At 47.3% G+C, this 14,961-nt stretch overlaps 3 protein-coding genes across 3 annotated transcripts; 1 reads left to right on the top strand and 2 right to left on the bottom strand.

Moving 5' to 3' along the window:
* Positions 1 to 1,443: 1,443 nt before the first annotated feature.
* PtA15_5A627 (uncharacterized protein) lies at positions 1,444 to 2,863 on the bottom strand (the record flags this gene model as incomplete). Its single annotated transcript, XM_053169408.1, has 3 exons — positions 1,444 to 2,159; positions 2,223 to 2,336; positions 2,410 to 2,863. The coding sequence occupies 3 exons, from the start codon at positions 2,861 to 2,863 to the stop codon at positions 1,444 to 1,446; spliced, it is 1,284 nt and encodes a 427-aa protein (XP_053020608.1).
* Positions 2,864 to 3,741: 878 nt separating this feature from the next.
* On the bottom strand, positions 3,742 to 5,353 carry PtA15_5A626 (uncharacterized protein; the record flags this gene model as incomplete). The annotated part of the gene is made up of 7 exons (XM_053169407.1): positions 3,742 to 3,804; positions 3,905 to 3,958; positions 4,048 to 4,672; positions 4,759 to 4,865; positions 4,965 to 5,076; positions 5,212 to 5,271; positions 5,346 to 5,353. 7 exons carry the CDS (start codon positions 5,351 to 5,353, stop codon positions 3,742 to 3,744), a joined length of 1,029 nt encoding a protein of 342 aa, XP_053020607.1.
* A 2,819-nt stretch (positions 5,354 to 8,172) lies between these two features.
* PtA15_5A625 (uncharacterized protein) lies at positions 8,173 to 10,854 on the top strand (the record flags this gene model as incomplete). Its single annotated transcript, XM_053169406.1, has 7 exons — positions 8,173 to 8,223; positions 8,289 to 8,406; positions 8,513 to 9,062; positions 9,130 to 9,277; positions 9,355 to 9,957; positions 10,043 to 10,361; positions 10,448 to 10,854. The coding sequence occupies 7 exons, from the start codon at positions 8,173 to 8,175 to the stop codon at positions 10,852 to 10,854; spliced, it is 2,196 nt and encodes a 731-aa protein (XP_053020606.1).
* Between the last annotated feature and the right edge of the window lie 4,107 nt (positions 10,855 to 14,961).

The following is a 14,961-nucleotide window of genomic DNA, read 5'->3' as shown; positions in this document are numbered from 1 at the left end:
TTATTGCCTTATCCCCCGGATAACGCAATAACGGACCATTTAAGGCTTTTTTAGCCTCATTTTTTGCCCGTTCTCAGGGGCTCCACGTGGCACGCGTCCAGATAATGCAACGAGCATAAAAAAAACGGCTTAATGTGTGATGCGTAGATAACGACAAAAATTCTGTTATGTTACCGTTATCTACGCGTTACACGTAGTGTAACTACCCTTTGTTGCTTGACACACTCAAATTGCAGATTCTTTTTTTTGATAATTTACCCAGTAGCATGTCGCTGCAATTGCCCTTGCCCGCTGTTGATACTGGTTATGAGGATTTGCACCAGTCCTATTATTTAAAAAACAATTGACAGGGGATACCTTTAATGATCCAAAGTTCTGTAAAACACTTGTTTTGTAAAATTTTAATAGACACCCCAGAAACATACATGGATGTAAATTAGCTTGATAGTTCCTTTTACATGTTTTTTATGTTTTTATTTATTTATTTATTTGAAAAAATGCCCTTTGAAATAAGCATTTTATAGCTGAAGACATTAAGATTGATAATCATAATGTTTCTTGACTCTTTGAGATAAATTTATGAATCCAGATGGGTAATGATCCTGATACCAAGTTGTGAGAACAAATGCAGCAGTTCTTTCCAAAGTGATAGGATCTTCATGCTCAGAAAAATACTTGATTAATTGTATTTGAACAATCTGAAAGCCATCAACAAAATATTCACCATTCTCATTCTCTAATTTCTCCCATGGTGCTAGGTCTCCTTTAATTTCTGTAGTCCCAAATAGGGGGAAAAATCCACGTTGTGGATTGAGGGTAAGTTTGATGATCCATTCAAATAATTCTTTCCTGCTTTTATCAAATTCTACTTCATTTATATTAAAATCTTTATATGCCTCAAGATGAATGTGATTGATTGCCTTGAGTAGTGTCTTGAGTTTTCTGTATACTGCACGATCTATCATTGAACTTTTTTGGGAATCTGGATTCAAAACACTGAATATTTTATTGTCTGAATCATTTTTTTTGAAAGTAAAGTGCAATTGGAAATTTTGGATGGATGGTCCTATACCGATGTGAAATATTGGGCCTTCCAGTTTGAAAATCACAGCCATAATTGGGTACAAATGGTGACAGAAATTCCTTGCCTTTACTTGTGATCTGTTGACAAGATACAAGATTACTAAATACAACCTTCCTGGGGACCAAGAACAATAAATCATTCATCTTTATTTTGAAGCTGGGGTATGAAGAGAATCCATGAAATTCTGTTGTTTGATCCCTAGTGGATGTGAATGTATCAATTGGCAAATGGTTCTCTGAAAAGTGTAGATGTGATTCTGAATTAACCCCATAGAGATGCACTTCAATTTTAAATTCAATTTTATATTATCCAACAAGTTAGCAAATGATTTCACCAACTTATAAAGGATTGAGAAGAAACTACTCACTTGGATTCCTAGCTTTGAATTTCTCCAACAAGTATTTAGCAGTATTTACTACTTCAATCCCTTCATCCATCTGGGAGAAGTAATAAATTAGTTTGATCTGAGTATCGCGAAATTCATCATCTTTTGTCCATTCAAATTTTGATGATTTTCTGATCCCAATGATTGGAATACCATAATCATCCGATCCAGAAATTTCGTAGTCAAGCCAGTCCAATAACTTATCTTGCCAAACCCTGTGCATGAATGTGGGGATATTCCACCTCTTCAACCAATCCTCATGGAGCACATAGAGCCATCTGATCAGAAGATAGTAGCTTGAAGCCAACTTCCTACTTTCTGCGGATCTTTTGGTCAATGGATCCACGACTCTCAGGACCGCAGTGCATTCTTGCCCTGGAAATATCGATATATTCTGTAACTCTTGATGAGGGATACGTTTTTTTGAATTCCGCTCTTTACGAACGGAAAATGTTGAAACTAGTCTCTCGCCAAACCTATCAAAGCGTTTTTTCAGGAGTAATATCATACAATATCCTTCGATCAAATTACTTTGAGGAACACAACCCTTTGCGCGCTTGGACTGCCTCTGACTGAGATATTTAGATTTTGGTCTTTTCTTTGGGTTTTCTAATGACAACCAGTTGTTCTTGTCATTTGATGTCTTACTCAAGGACCATTCGCCACTAAAGCCTGGTCCAGCTTTTGGGACTTCATAATGTCAGTTTAGTTCAAATCCGACTCAGCTCCGGTGAATCCAGGCATACCACTAACCTTGGTCGACACATTTGCTGCTGTGAATGTTTTGGGCCATTTCAGTAATCATACCACTACTTATTGAAGGCGTTTGCCCCGATCCGAATTTTCCCTTATGCATTCTATCATGAGCTTCAGATCTTGGGATCAGTCCAGTGAAACGACGGGTTATGTACTTGGATCCAGACGGTGGAAGAGAACTTACCAGGAATGACTGTCTCAGGATAATGAGCCCAAGTATCTATTTGACTGGGAGAAAGCGGAATTAGATCAAATGTGGATGAGAATTGTCCTTGAGGGTGGCTGGTCTGGCATATGCTGCTTTCTAGTTCATGTAGCATATCTTGCAAACCAGGAGAGAGTGGCATTGAATCAAGGTCTTCGCCTTCAAAGTCTGGCCCCAATGGTTGCCCCAGGGAATGATGTTGATGATGAGATTCACTCCCTGGATTTACTAAATCAGTTGCAGGAATGATCGGTGTAGCCCATGCCGATAAAGCAGGGTTGAACTGCTCCCCAAAGAAATCTGTTTGTTTCTCTGCGGCATGCTCCCATTCAGAAAACTTAAGATTGCCCGATTGGGTGGGTGAAACTATAGCAACAAAGTAGAAGATTGAATGGAGAGCAATGTACTGTTGGAAGGTAGCACGAAAGTACATTTTGAAGGTCAAATATTACTAGAAGCAATGCAATTGTAGACAACATCAGACCACCGCAGAATCTCTTTACACAATCTGTAATTTGTACTTGATGTGATCGTTGGAGCCATCTCAACAAAAAAAAAACCTGCCTGCGGGCCTGGTCCCTGCCGCATGGTAAAGTATGTCGACCATTTGTGCCGGTGGAAGCTGGACACATAGCGGACAATAATTCTGCAGGCCATCATTATTTCTTTTGGGTTACACAAAGAACTTCAGCCCCCCCAAAGTCTAACCTTCCCCTTCACGCTCTTTGTACGGCTGAATTCCCATAGGCAGAGGCTGTGTAGTTCTGGGCATAAAGCTACATCTTTTGGACTTGTGAGTCGTATCACGACTTGACATAGAACCATGCCCAAGGCAGATTTTCCGGAGATAGTGATACATAGCGTTTCAGCGCGACTGCGCAGAGCCTTCAGCTGACCTGGTACATACCTCTCGAAGCTAAACTGAGGAGTTCCACGGAGACCCCGCTTCCCCGCAGACGATGATTTTGCTCTTATCTATGGTCCATACATATTGCGGCGTAAGAGGAGCTAGATTGTGAGAGAGATACAGGAAGTGCCAAAAGTAGACATATTGCAGGGTTACAATTCAGCAACTGGCGTCTTTCCTAGTATTTCATCCTTCATCACATCAGTTTTAGTTCATTGGATAAATCTCTTGTTTCACAGGAAGGAGAGGAATTGTTGATCTGAGTCCTTTGCTGAGTTCTGTCATCATTGGCTTAACAGTATACCCAGGGCGGCGACTAGAAGGGGACTGATTGGTTTGGGATGATATTGCAACATACTTTTCTCATTGTCTCCGCGAAACAGTCAGAGATCGTATAAATGTAATCAAATTGTGAATTTTTTAGGATCTATCTTGAGTTTACATAATCTAGATAACAAGCCTCCCAACTAAACCATCATGTTTCATTAGTCAACAAGGTATTAAAGGAAGATGTTCAATTGAGACAGAGGGAGAGAGAGGAGATGTTGATATGGGGAATGACTCAACTTGGACAAGTGTGCTAACACCTTCGAGAATGCGCATATGAGTGAAGCCTATTTCCTGGTTTGATAAACGTTGAGATACGTCAAGTCAGCACTCAAGTCATACAAAAGATGATTTGGATTGAGAAGGAAAAAAGAAGTAACTACCTTTATAAATTCCAGTTTTAAGAATTCAGACATACGATCCATGCCCTTGACGACTTTCAGCAAAGTACTGATGATATCTAATGCGCTATAGCCCTGTTCCCACAGCACCTCAAGTTGATCCAGGGCATCACTCAAGTCGCCTTTTTCACAGGATGACAAGAGTTTTTGGATGACCACTGGATGGGGTTGGTCACAGACTTTGAAGACGGACTCGGCGGAGACGAATCCGAAACCGGAGACGGTCGATTGTAGGTTATTGATGGCCTGACGCATGTCTCCTTCTGAGGTGAATATCAAGGCCGCCAAGCCGTCTTCTGCGTATTTCACATTTTCGGCACTGGCGATCTCGACTAATCGTTTGAGCACTTCCTGGTCCTTCAGTTTCCCGTATCTCAGGATCGCACATCGACTCTGGATGGGCTCGATGATCTTACTGCTGTTGTTGCATGCAAGCGCAAACCGGGTCGTGTTCGAGTAAATCTCCATCGTTCTTCGGAGTGCTTGTTGAGCTCCGGCTGTCATCGAGTCCGCCTCATCTAAAATGATGATCTTGTGTCGACCGGCTGGAAGAGTTACCTTGGTGTTGGCGAAGGTCTTAATCTTATTTCTCACTACATCGATTCCTCTAAATTCACCCGGATCAGAAAGATGCTTGGATTTTGTCATGTTTAGATAGAAGAGACATCGGGGGTATTGTTTTTGCTTGCTTACCTTTCATCAGACGCGTTGAGTTCTAAGACACCCTCTTTGTACGCGTCACCGAGGAGTGCATGAGCCAAACAAAGTATACTAGTCGTCTTTCCTATTCCAGGTGCACCCTAAAGGGAAAAAAAAGAAAAGAAGATACCGCTGTTAGAGCGATGTGGTTGTGTTGAGGATCACAAGATGATAAATTTTATCAAAGAGAGAATGCTGACAGAAATGATGATATGAGGACAATTCCCATCCCGAGCAATCACTTTAAGGCGTTCGATCGTGTCCGTGTTCCCAGTGATATCATCCAAGATGATCGGCCGATACTTCTCAACCCTGAAAAACTTTCAACAATCGCGTCCATCGTTCATTTAATTCTCTTCCTCTTTTCCCGCTCCACAATAATTCATGTCTAGCTGGGAAGTTTCGACTCTTCTTTTTCCTATTTTTCGACATGTACTATTTGCTTACCATGGTACTTCTGCCCCACTGGCTTTTAGGATATCGGCAGTCGTTGCGGTAATCTTCGAGCTATCAATCCGGTGAATATCTCGAATCAGTTTCTCGTTGGAGCAACAAACTCAATTGCGGAGAAGTCACTTCACCTGGACATTTCCAGTCAATCGACCTGCTTGCTTCTGTTTAAGTTGATGTCTTGCCCAAGGGTGGTCGTGTCCAGCTTGCTTGTCTTCTGGTGTTAAGCAAGGTGCAGCCGCGCGACTTTTCCGCAGTGGACTGGCCCCCCGGAGCCGCCGGCGAACCCCCTTCGCCTCTCAGTCTCGGATCGGCAGCAAGCTCAACAGCCAGTGCCTTCGGTGTTCTTCCATCTTCTCATCTTCAATCAATCAACCTTTTAAGATAGTTCACAACTTTGACTTCCGTGCTCAAAAAATGGACACAGCATGCTTGCAATGGTCGAAGGCAACCAGCTTGGTGTAGCGGCACTGCTGGAAGAATAAAAGCTGCTTGATACCCTTTCGTGCCAAACGTTCTTCGTCAGTTCGACTTCCAAACATTTTACAAGAATCAGATCATACATCAACAATTATTTTGATTGGATCAATAACGTTGTCACCAGCTGGAATCAAGAAAACGTGCAGATCATCAACTCAGCCACTTCGGATGCACTTTCTTCGACAGCCCAGCGGCATCCTTGTCTTACATTACCTCTACCGATCGCTGTTATCTATCAGCTTTGGATTCTGCCGCTATTGCTTCTGGACCTCCTCCACTTCTGCCCACCCATCTCTCGACACTTGTCACTCTCACTCTAGTTATCCAGCGTCACTGAGCATTAGTCGTTCTCGAAATCCCGGACTCAGTTCATTACTAGTGTCGCAACCCCTCCCCCCCTTCATCGGCCCTATCTGCAGCCTTAAAACAGCCATAAAAACTCGATTTCATCGTGGAGTCTTCCGCCGTGTGTTTTGACAAAGCCAGTCAATTTTTGAAACTTTCCCTGCTCTCAGCGGCACCTCAACAACTTCCAGTGATTCGAGCTATAGCCTGGCCTCTCCCCCCACAGTGGTAAAACACTTGTCGTGTTACGCCGACAGAAGGGATCCTCCAAAGCTGGAGAGACTTCGTTGAGTTATCATATACATACTCTATCAATTCAAAAGCATTATGTGCGACCAACTTCATCAAAATAGTCAGATCTAATTGAAATCGTTTCAGAAAAAGAAACTTTCCTACGAGCTCATTTTTTTCAACAGAGGTTGATATTTATGTAGATCAAGCAAACTCTTCCTAAAATACATACAAGCTTAACAAGGCCTACCCCCCCCCCCCCCTCCCCCCCGCCGCTGTCCCAGCTGGACGCTCTCCGAAGAAATTCCTTGTGTTAAGTGAAGGCCTCAGCTAAAATTGGGATGGATTGGATGGGTCACCGCTAGAGCCGGTTATTTGGAATTCGGATGGCATTTAAGCAAAGCTGGGCCGCTAACAGGGATAAATTTTCAAAGAGAGACAGAGATTTTTAGGAAGCTATGGTTTGTGGCTATCATACTTGGGGTGGCCATAATATCCTTGGGGAATGTTTCCACTGGAGAAGGGACATAGGAAAAAAGTGAAGATATGTATTGACGGTGTCAATGCAAGGAAACCAAATCATTGTGATATAGTATCTGCCAACAGACAAGCCCAGTCATCTCAAAAGGATTAAGTAGCGTGGGGTGACCAATTTTTTCTGAAGAGGAGAGTGAATAGGGGCACCAGTACCACTGAGGATTTTGATGATATTGGATCTGGATAATTTTCATACATAAATTGCGGTGGCTTATGGGGCCAAGATGGATGAGGATCCCAGTAGTAGGGTGTAAAGTGGGGTGGGCATGTCTGTATGTATAAATGCTTTACCTGAGGGGTATCTGGGGCTGTCTTAGCAAATTCCCACCCTCCTGCCGGTGAAGTCATAAAACACTGGTTGCATTGCGCCAACCTAAAAAAACAGAGGGACTTAGGACCAGTACCATAGGGCATGAAAATTAAAATTTTCAAAATCTATTTCTCTCTAATTTATTAGGACCACTATAACTGACCACCACCACAAGGCAGTCTTGAGCCCAAATGTGAAAAATTTCAACAATTGATCCCTCCCCTAGTTTCCATTTTTTTTAAATAGCAGCCAATTTTGATAATTGAAGCCCATGATAGTACATCAGACCTGGTCAAGTAAAATTAGGGAGGGTCCCTGTGGGACAGCTTCCCCCCTCAAAAAACAAAGGGCCTTGGTTAAGTTAGTACCTGGGTACTGACTGATCAATGGTGACCTCCCATCACGTGGGGAAGTGGGCCGGGATCTGTCTCCTGTGATTGGGCCTTGAACCTGGTCATCAGCACTGGACAGACTGGGCTCTTCCTTACCTGCGGCGGCCACGGCTGAGCTGAGCATATGATCTAGGCCTTTCTCACACATATTCATAGGTAGCCGGCTTAGAAGGCGGAACCGGATGTACGGCAAGGCTCAGGCCCTCCACAGGCACAACTTCGTGCCATGATAGGGGCGCAAGATGAGAAAGGATTTGGCTATTGTTTAAGATGCAGAGAAATAATGCTTTTTTTCTCGGCTCAATGTGGCGTCGGGTATCCCCACTTCTGGATTCCTATACGCCCCAACCTAGGGATTCCATGCGGTTGGCTAGGTTATGGGGATTTTTTTTTCGGCGCGAACCAGCCTGAGGGATGGAGTTGGGATGTATTATGGGTTTGTTGTGTTCGTGGTGTTTTGAGTTTTGTCTGTGGTTTAGTACTCCTGTATCCCTGTACCCCATACTCCAGGGCGCCCAGCCAGAAAAAGCTCGATGAAAAAAAGGCCCAGGCCAGCCCACTCCCTCTTGACCACCTCACCTTCACCTTCGCCCCAAAACCAGCACACACCGAAAACCAGCGCAGACGACGACGGAACGGACAAACGAACGCCAACAGACAAGCATGTCTCGACCCGAAATCGTCATGCAGACTCCGGCTGCAAAAAAACTAGAGGTCAGCCAGCCACACCCCCCTCTCCCTCCTGAGCCCACTGCTGACTGGCCCTGGCTCCTCCACAGGCCGAAGTCCAGCGGAAGCTGGCCGAATACTCCTACTCGACCGCCGACGATGTCGTCATGGCCGAGTATGTTGTCGTCATGCTGGCCAATGCTAAAACCCCCGAGCAAATCACTGCTGGTCTGTCTCCTCATCCTCCCATCCCTGACCATGCGATCGATCGACAGCTTCCTTCAGAACTCATCTCCTATATGCTGCTCTCTTTCTAACGATCCTATGAATCTAGAACTCTCCGAGCTGATCGGCGAAGATATGTATGATCCAGCCTTCACAACATGGCTCTTTGAGGAAGTCGCTCGCCAGTACGGGATGCCTCAAACCACCTCAAACCCACCACTCTCACCCTCCGACACACAAGATAAACTGTTCACAGCCAACGACAACAACAACAATAGCAATGATAATCATAATAATAACTCAAACAACGACGCTGGTGACAAGATCCAGACCGTCAACGACTCACGCGACCATCAGATGAACTACAACCGTGGTGGCCCGATCAAACGAGCCGTCCATCCCACCAACTCAAACAGGCCCATCACTCACCCTAACCCCAGATCCAACCAACCCGGTGGCGTCTTCAACCAGGCTGTCACCGGTATCAAGCGCTCCGGGACAAATGATATCATCAGGGACACCCCTCCTCATCGTCGACTCAGACAGGATGACTATCCCTCCGGACCCCTCCCAAACGGGCCCCGCTCATCAGACCGAAACCCGAGAGACCAACATTGGTCGAATGGGATGATGTCCGATCGGCGCGATCTGCCTAACGGGTCCGTCTCTCATCCTCATGTTATCACATCGGACAAATCCTGATATCTTTTCTCCCGTCTTCCTCAGTCAGCGCCCCCCTAGCAACTTTCCAATTGGACACCCAATGGGTGCCGACTCTGCCGCCAAGAGTATCTTGGAGCGTGTAGGCGTCTCAGTCAACCCAAACCACCCCTTCCAGAACCCTGGTTTCCCGCGTGGATACGACCAGCAAATGGTTAGTCACGGCCTTAGCCCCTGATCATTCACGAACAAACGATTGATTGCTCTGCCATCTTCTTTTTGGTGTACTAGCCACCTTCCTTCCGGCGTCCCAACGATATAGGCCACAACAACGGAACTGCGCCATCACAACAACAGATGTTCTATGGTTCACCCTCTTCATACCCCCTCCCAATCTTGCCCTCCCATCCTTTTTCACAACAGCACTTTCACCCACACAACTCGCCAAACGGGCCAACCCCTCAACTCTTCCTGGCCAACGGACAGCCATACATACCATCCCACCCGTTCCAGATCCCAGGCTCGGGCCCCAACCCCATCAATCCCTATCCATTCATCCAGCATCCCTCACCCACCAACCAATCCAAGAAGAGTAACCCCTCGGCTATCCAATCCCCCGCTACCAACTCCAACTCTAAAGCTAAGAACCAACAACAGCAGCAGCACCCACATCAGCAATCGCTCGAGAACCGTGTCGGCCTGCCCGCTCAACAGGCCGAACCCGCGTTGGCTCCTCTGCCCTCAGTCCCCTTGCTCCGCGAAGAATGCAAGTACAACCTTGCCTGCAAAAACGCTTGGTGCCCTAGCTCCCACTGTTCCCCGAAAGGTCACCCTAAGAGCTCAATGTTACTGAGCTTCTTTCCCTGCGAACTGCAACTCAAATGCACCGATCCAGTCAGTTTCCTATTTTCTTTCTGACCATCCCCTATCCATGACTTGCGGGCTCTGATCTGTCCGTATTCAATTCGTGTATATGCAGGAATGTTTGAAGGCCCATGTCTCGCCCCAACAAGCGGACCCGAAGTCGTCGATCAAACCCGGCTCAATGTCTTCCAAGCCGGGCGCCCAATCAGGCCTGTCGATGGGCCCGGGCGGCAGGGGCCAAGCCGGGACGCCCAACGGAAAGTCGATCCCCTGCCGGTTCGGCAGCCAGTGCACTCGCTCAGACTGTGTGTTCACCCACCCTTGGATCGTCAACGGCGGCCTCGATCGCTCAGCCGGAGACGAAAGCTCTGGCATGAAGAACGCGTTTATCCCAGCCAGTGTGCCCTGCAAGTTCGGTCTCCAATGCACTCGTCGTACGTTTCTCTCCTCTCCTCTCCTCTTCTGTTGTGTAGATGAAGTAAGAAGCGCAGCCACTAATGTCTTGTCTTGCCCTTCTTAGCCGACTGCTTCTACCAACATCCATCCTCGCATCGGGGCCCGTCGAAAAACATCTCCAAGTCGTTCATCAACAACCATTCCTCCGCGAAGCCCGCTGGGGCCGCCGAGCCACCAACAGTGACCGGATTAGCGAGCACGGAGAAGTTGAGTCCGTCGAAAAAGTTCAGCGCGCCCGTCGTCGACGCCCCTACCAATGGCACCGCCGCCCATCATCAACCCGACACTGCCCCCGGAGAACAAGGCGACGAGAAGCTGGCGAATGGCGCCGCTTCCAGCCCTAAGCCTAGCGACCTCCCACCTGCCATTGTCCCCTCTGATGATACGGTCGGCGGATCGGCTAACCCCACAAACGCTGTTGCGCCTTCTTCCGTCATCCAACCTAACCCTTCCACCCCCATTCCCGCCTGAATCTTTCTTCGTCTTTCAAAGACCTTTCCATCCCACCTCACTCCCTCCACTCTACTCCACTCAACTGCCCCTCTCCTCTCCTTCTCGTCATCTTTTTCTTTGCCACATGACCAACAACCAAAAACATCAGGAAAAGAACCAAGAAACAAGAAAAAAACACTCTTTACGTTTTCGTCTTTGATCAAGACGCTATTCATCTCTTTCTTTAAATTACAATTAAATTGAGATAGAAGACGAAGGAAGAACAAAGAAAATCGATAACAGAAAAGAAAAAAGAAGAGTTTTCTTTAACTGAATTTGGCTGAAATTGACTGATATATCTATCCACATTCCTCCGTGTTTGCTTGTCCCCTCTCCCCTCCCTCTCTGCTTGTCCTTTTCTCCCAAGTAATACACAACCCAAACAAACATACACACACATGTCCACACACCCCCCATTGGAATTGGGCCTCCTCTGTTTCTGTGTCTTCCTTGCCCCCCCCCCCCCCCCCCCCCCTCTTTTTTGGCTTAGTAATGGTTGGTGATCTGAGAGGGTTGGTTGTTTCACAATATATACTAATGATTAAAAATAACGGGTTTACTTCGCGCACGGAGGGAAACTCGTTGCGCACGGGAATTTCCGTTGACTCGACGTCACGTGACGTCGGGCCCCCCTCCGTGCGCGCCACCAGCTCCCCTCAAAAAACTATCCGCACACGGGGGTGCCGTGCGGTGACAGGTGGCCGGGGTGAAGCACTCCGGCCATCCGGAGGAAACAATCCCCTCGATGACCGGCACAGACCGGTCATCGAGAGGGTATATCACATCTCTCTCGATGACCGGCATTCCGGTCATCGAGAGGACAAATCCCCCTCGATGACCGGTACAGACCGGTCATCGGGAGGCTACATCCCTCTCGATGACCGGCATAGACCGCTCATCGGGAGGCTACATCCCTCTCGATGACCGGTACAGACCGGTCATCGGGAGGCTGCATCCCTCTCGATGACCGGTACAGACCGGTCATCGGGAGGCTACATCCCTCTCGATGACCGGTACAGACCGGTCATCGGGAGGCTACATCCCTCTCGATGACCGGCATAGACCGGTCATCGGGAGGCTACATCCCTCTCGATGACCGGCATAGACCGGTCATCGGGAGGCTACATCCCTCTCGATGACCGGCATAGACCGGTCATCGAGAGGCTACATCCCTCTCGATGACCGGAGTAGACCGGTCACCGAGAGGATACACCTCTCTCAATGACCGGCATTCCGGTCATCGAGAGAACACATCTCTCTCAATGACCGGCATTCCGGTCATCGAGAGAACACATCTCTCTCAATGACCGGCATTCCGGTCATCGAGAGGGATGTAGCCTCCCGATGACCGGTCTGTACCGGTCATCGAGGGGGATTTGTCCTCTCGATGACCGGAATGCCGGTCATCGAGAGAGGTGTATCCTCTCGGTGACCGGTCTACTCCGGTCATCGAGAGGGATGTAGCCTCTCGATGACCGGTCTATGCCGGTCATCGAGAGGGATGTAGCCTCCCGATGACCGGTCTATGCCGGTCATCGAGAGGGATGTAGCCTCCCGATGACCGGTCTGTACCGGTCATCGAGGGGGATTTGTCCTCTCGATGACCGGAATGCCGGTCATCGAGAGAGATGTGATATACCCTCTCGATGACCGGTCTGTGCCGGTCATCGAGGGGATTGTTTCCTCCGGATGGCCGGAGTGCTTCACCCCGGCCACCTGTCACCGCACGGCACCCCCGTGTGCGGATAGTTTTTTGAGGGGAGCTGGTGGCGCGCACGGAGGGGGGCCCGACGTCACGTGACGTCGAGTCAACGGAAATTCCCGTGCGCAACGAGTTTCCCTCCGTGCGCGAAGTAAACCCGTAAAAATAAATGCATGAAAATTGGTTGTTGTCTTTTCTATCTTATAAATCTCTATCTCCATAAACATATATAACATGGCTTACATTTTTGAGTGTTGTGTCTTGAAAAGCCTGAGGCCTGTGTACATGATGAACACAGTGTCTACATAGATGGCTGAATTTCAGCCTCAGGTGTGTAACCCTTACAGGACTAACTTAACACAAGCCCCCCCCCCCCCCCCCCCCCCCTGGTGGGAGGCTTGCTGCAAACTTAACACAAGTGTACCCTCCTTGGGGGAGCGTAGCAACCTCCAAAGGAGGGACTTGCCTCTAAAGTTGCATGTCTCGCCCTACAGGATTGAGACAAATGGCAGGGAAGGTACAGCAAAAGCGAAAAAGCTTGCAGGTGCGGGAGGCTGAGAATTGCCTGCTGCATTTCAGCCACACACCTGTACAGCTCCATGTACAGGATGTCACATCGCCTCCAGGCGACTGGTTGAGCTTGCGTTGTGTGTTGGTCCAACTGTTGGGTGGGACAGTTAGCCCTGGCGAAGTGGCCAATGGGGGTATAATTGCACCAGGATTCCAATGGTGCAACCCTCAATACCCCAATGGCAATAATGAAGGAAATAGCATTTTTCTTCCAATGATATTCCTGTATGCAGCTTGACATACAGGACCTATACAGGCTTGAAGGGCAGTGGCTGAGATTCCACAATTGGGCCTGCCAGACCGCAAGCTGTTTTGCTTTTGCTGTATCACTCTCCTACATTTTCCCCAATACCTCCCTGTTTCCTCTTGATTCATCCCGCGCCCTTTGCACCATTGGAATGGCAAGCTTCTTAGCTTATTTTTGCCCACTTCAAACTCCCCCATATCCATCCCCCCTGGCAAGAAATGTCCTGTAAATTTTTTTATGTGGCAGATTTATGTGACCAATCTCCCCCTTTGAGACCGCGCGGGCTCAGGGAATTCCAAATTTTGAGCCCAAAAACGGCTGGATCACCACTCCAGAACCACTTCAGGGCAGGAGGAGTGGGCTAGTAATCATGGGGGCCAGTTGGGTAAAAAATGGTGAAATGGAAGCTGTGAGCCTGAGTCTCTATAGTGACAGCAGGACACAAGAAAGAAGGGGGGAATATTTGGATTTCTTTGGATAAAGAAAATACAAATATAAGAGAGAGAGAGAAAGAGAGAGAGAAAGAGAGAGAGAAACTGAGCAAGATCAAGATAAGCAGATATTCAAGGTTATTCTGGTGGGAATGCACATCCACTGGCAATGCTACCTCTTCAGAAGAGTGCTGCCAAGCTGTGCTAGAGAGTGCTACAGCCTCCTCTCACCAAAGAAACGTGGAGGGCTTCTGGATTAGACAAGTTTAATCCAGCCACAATTTTTTTAGCTTCCTTCTGGATAGTCAAGGTTCTTTAAAGGGAAACCTATGTGGTTTGTTTCTTACAAAAACCACATAAAAAGAAAGCAGTCAAGCAGGGACAGCCCTGTGATCAAGAATGAGGCAAAGGCCAGCAAAGAAGAGCAGATCAAGCAGACACAGAGTTGTACCTCTGAGATAAACAAGGTTCAGTGAAAGAGGTTACTTACTGTCAATATCCTAGGCGCCTGTGACGGTAGGTATACTGGGAGTGTGGTAATCTCTTTGGTAGTGATCCTGGGGTTATCTGGGGTGTGGTTCTGGTGTGCTGAAGTCTGTAGATCCGCCTCAGGCAAGGGGGATCCTGACTACAAAAATTTTCACAGTTTGCTTATGTAATTTACATATGTACATGTGGTTTGGCGCGCCTGGTAGTGCTGACACGTCACAACTGCGCATGGGCGCCACAACTCAATAACTCAGGGAGGGGGTATAGTTACAAGGAATTGATAAGTTGTAACTAGGGTTAAAATTGCATGAGGAAACAGAACATGAAGTCAAAACAAAGATATCTCTTGAGATGAAAAAGATATGAAGTAATTCATATGTAAAAAGTAGAAAAAGGCAGACTTTAGGTCAGCTGAGTTGACTCTAAGGCTGACAGAAGCTGAGATTGCAGGCTAAAAGTCTGTCTACTCAGATCTTTTTTTAAACTAAAAACTACATTTTTAAAAACATTTTGAAAAGAAAATAGGTGTTTTTTTGCTAGAAATTCTCCAGTCTGTAGGGCCAATGGTGTGACTTTAGAGGTAAGCCTCTCCTCTGGAGGCGCTTTGCGCCTCCTCGGAGAGACTTAGTTAAGCTTGGGCTTGCTGT

Source organism: Puccinia triticina, chromosome 5A (assembly GCF_026914185.1).
Source record: "Puccinia triticina chromosome 5A, complete sequence".
NCBI classification, from domain to species: Eukaryota; Fungi; Basidiomycota; class Pucciniomycetes; order Pucciniales; family Pucciniaceae; genus Puccinia; species Puccinia triticina.
This window is presented reverse-complemented; position numbering and strand designations above follow the sequence as displayed.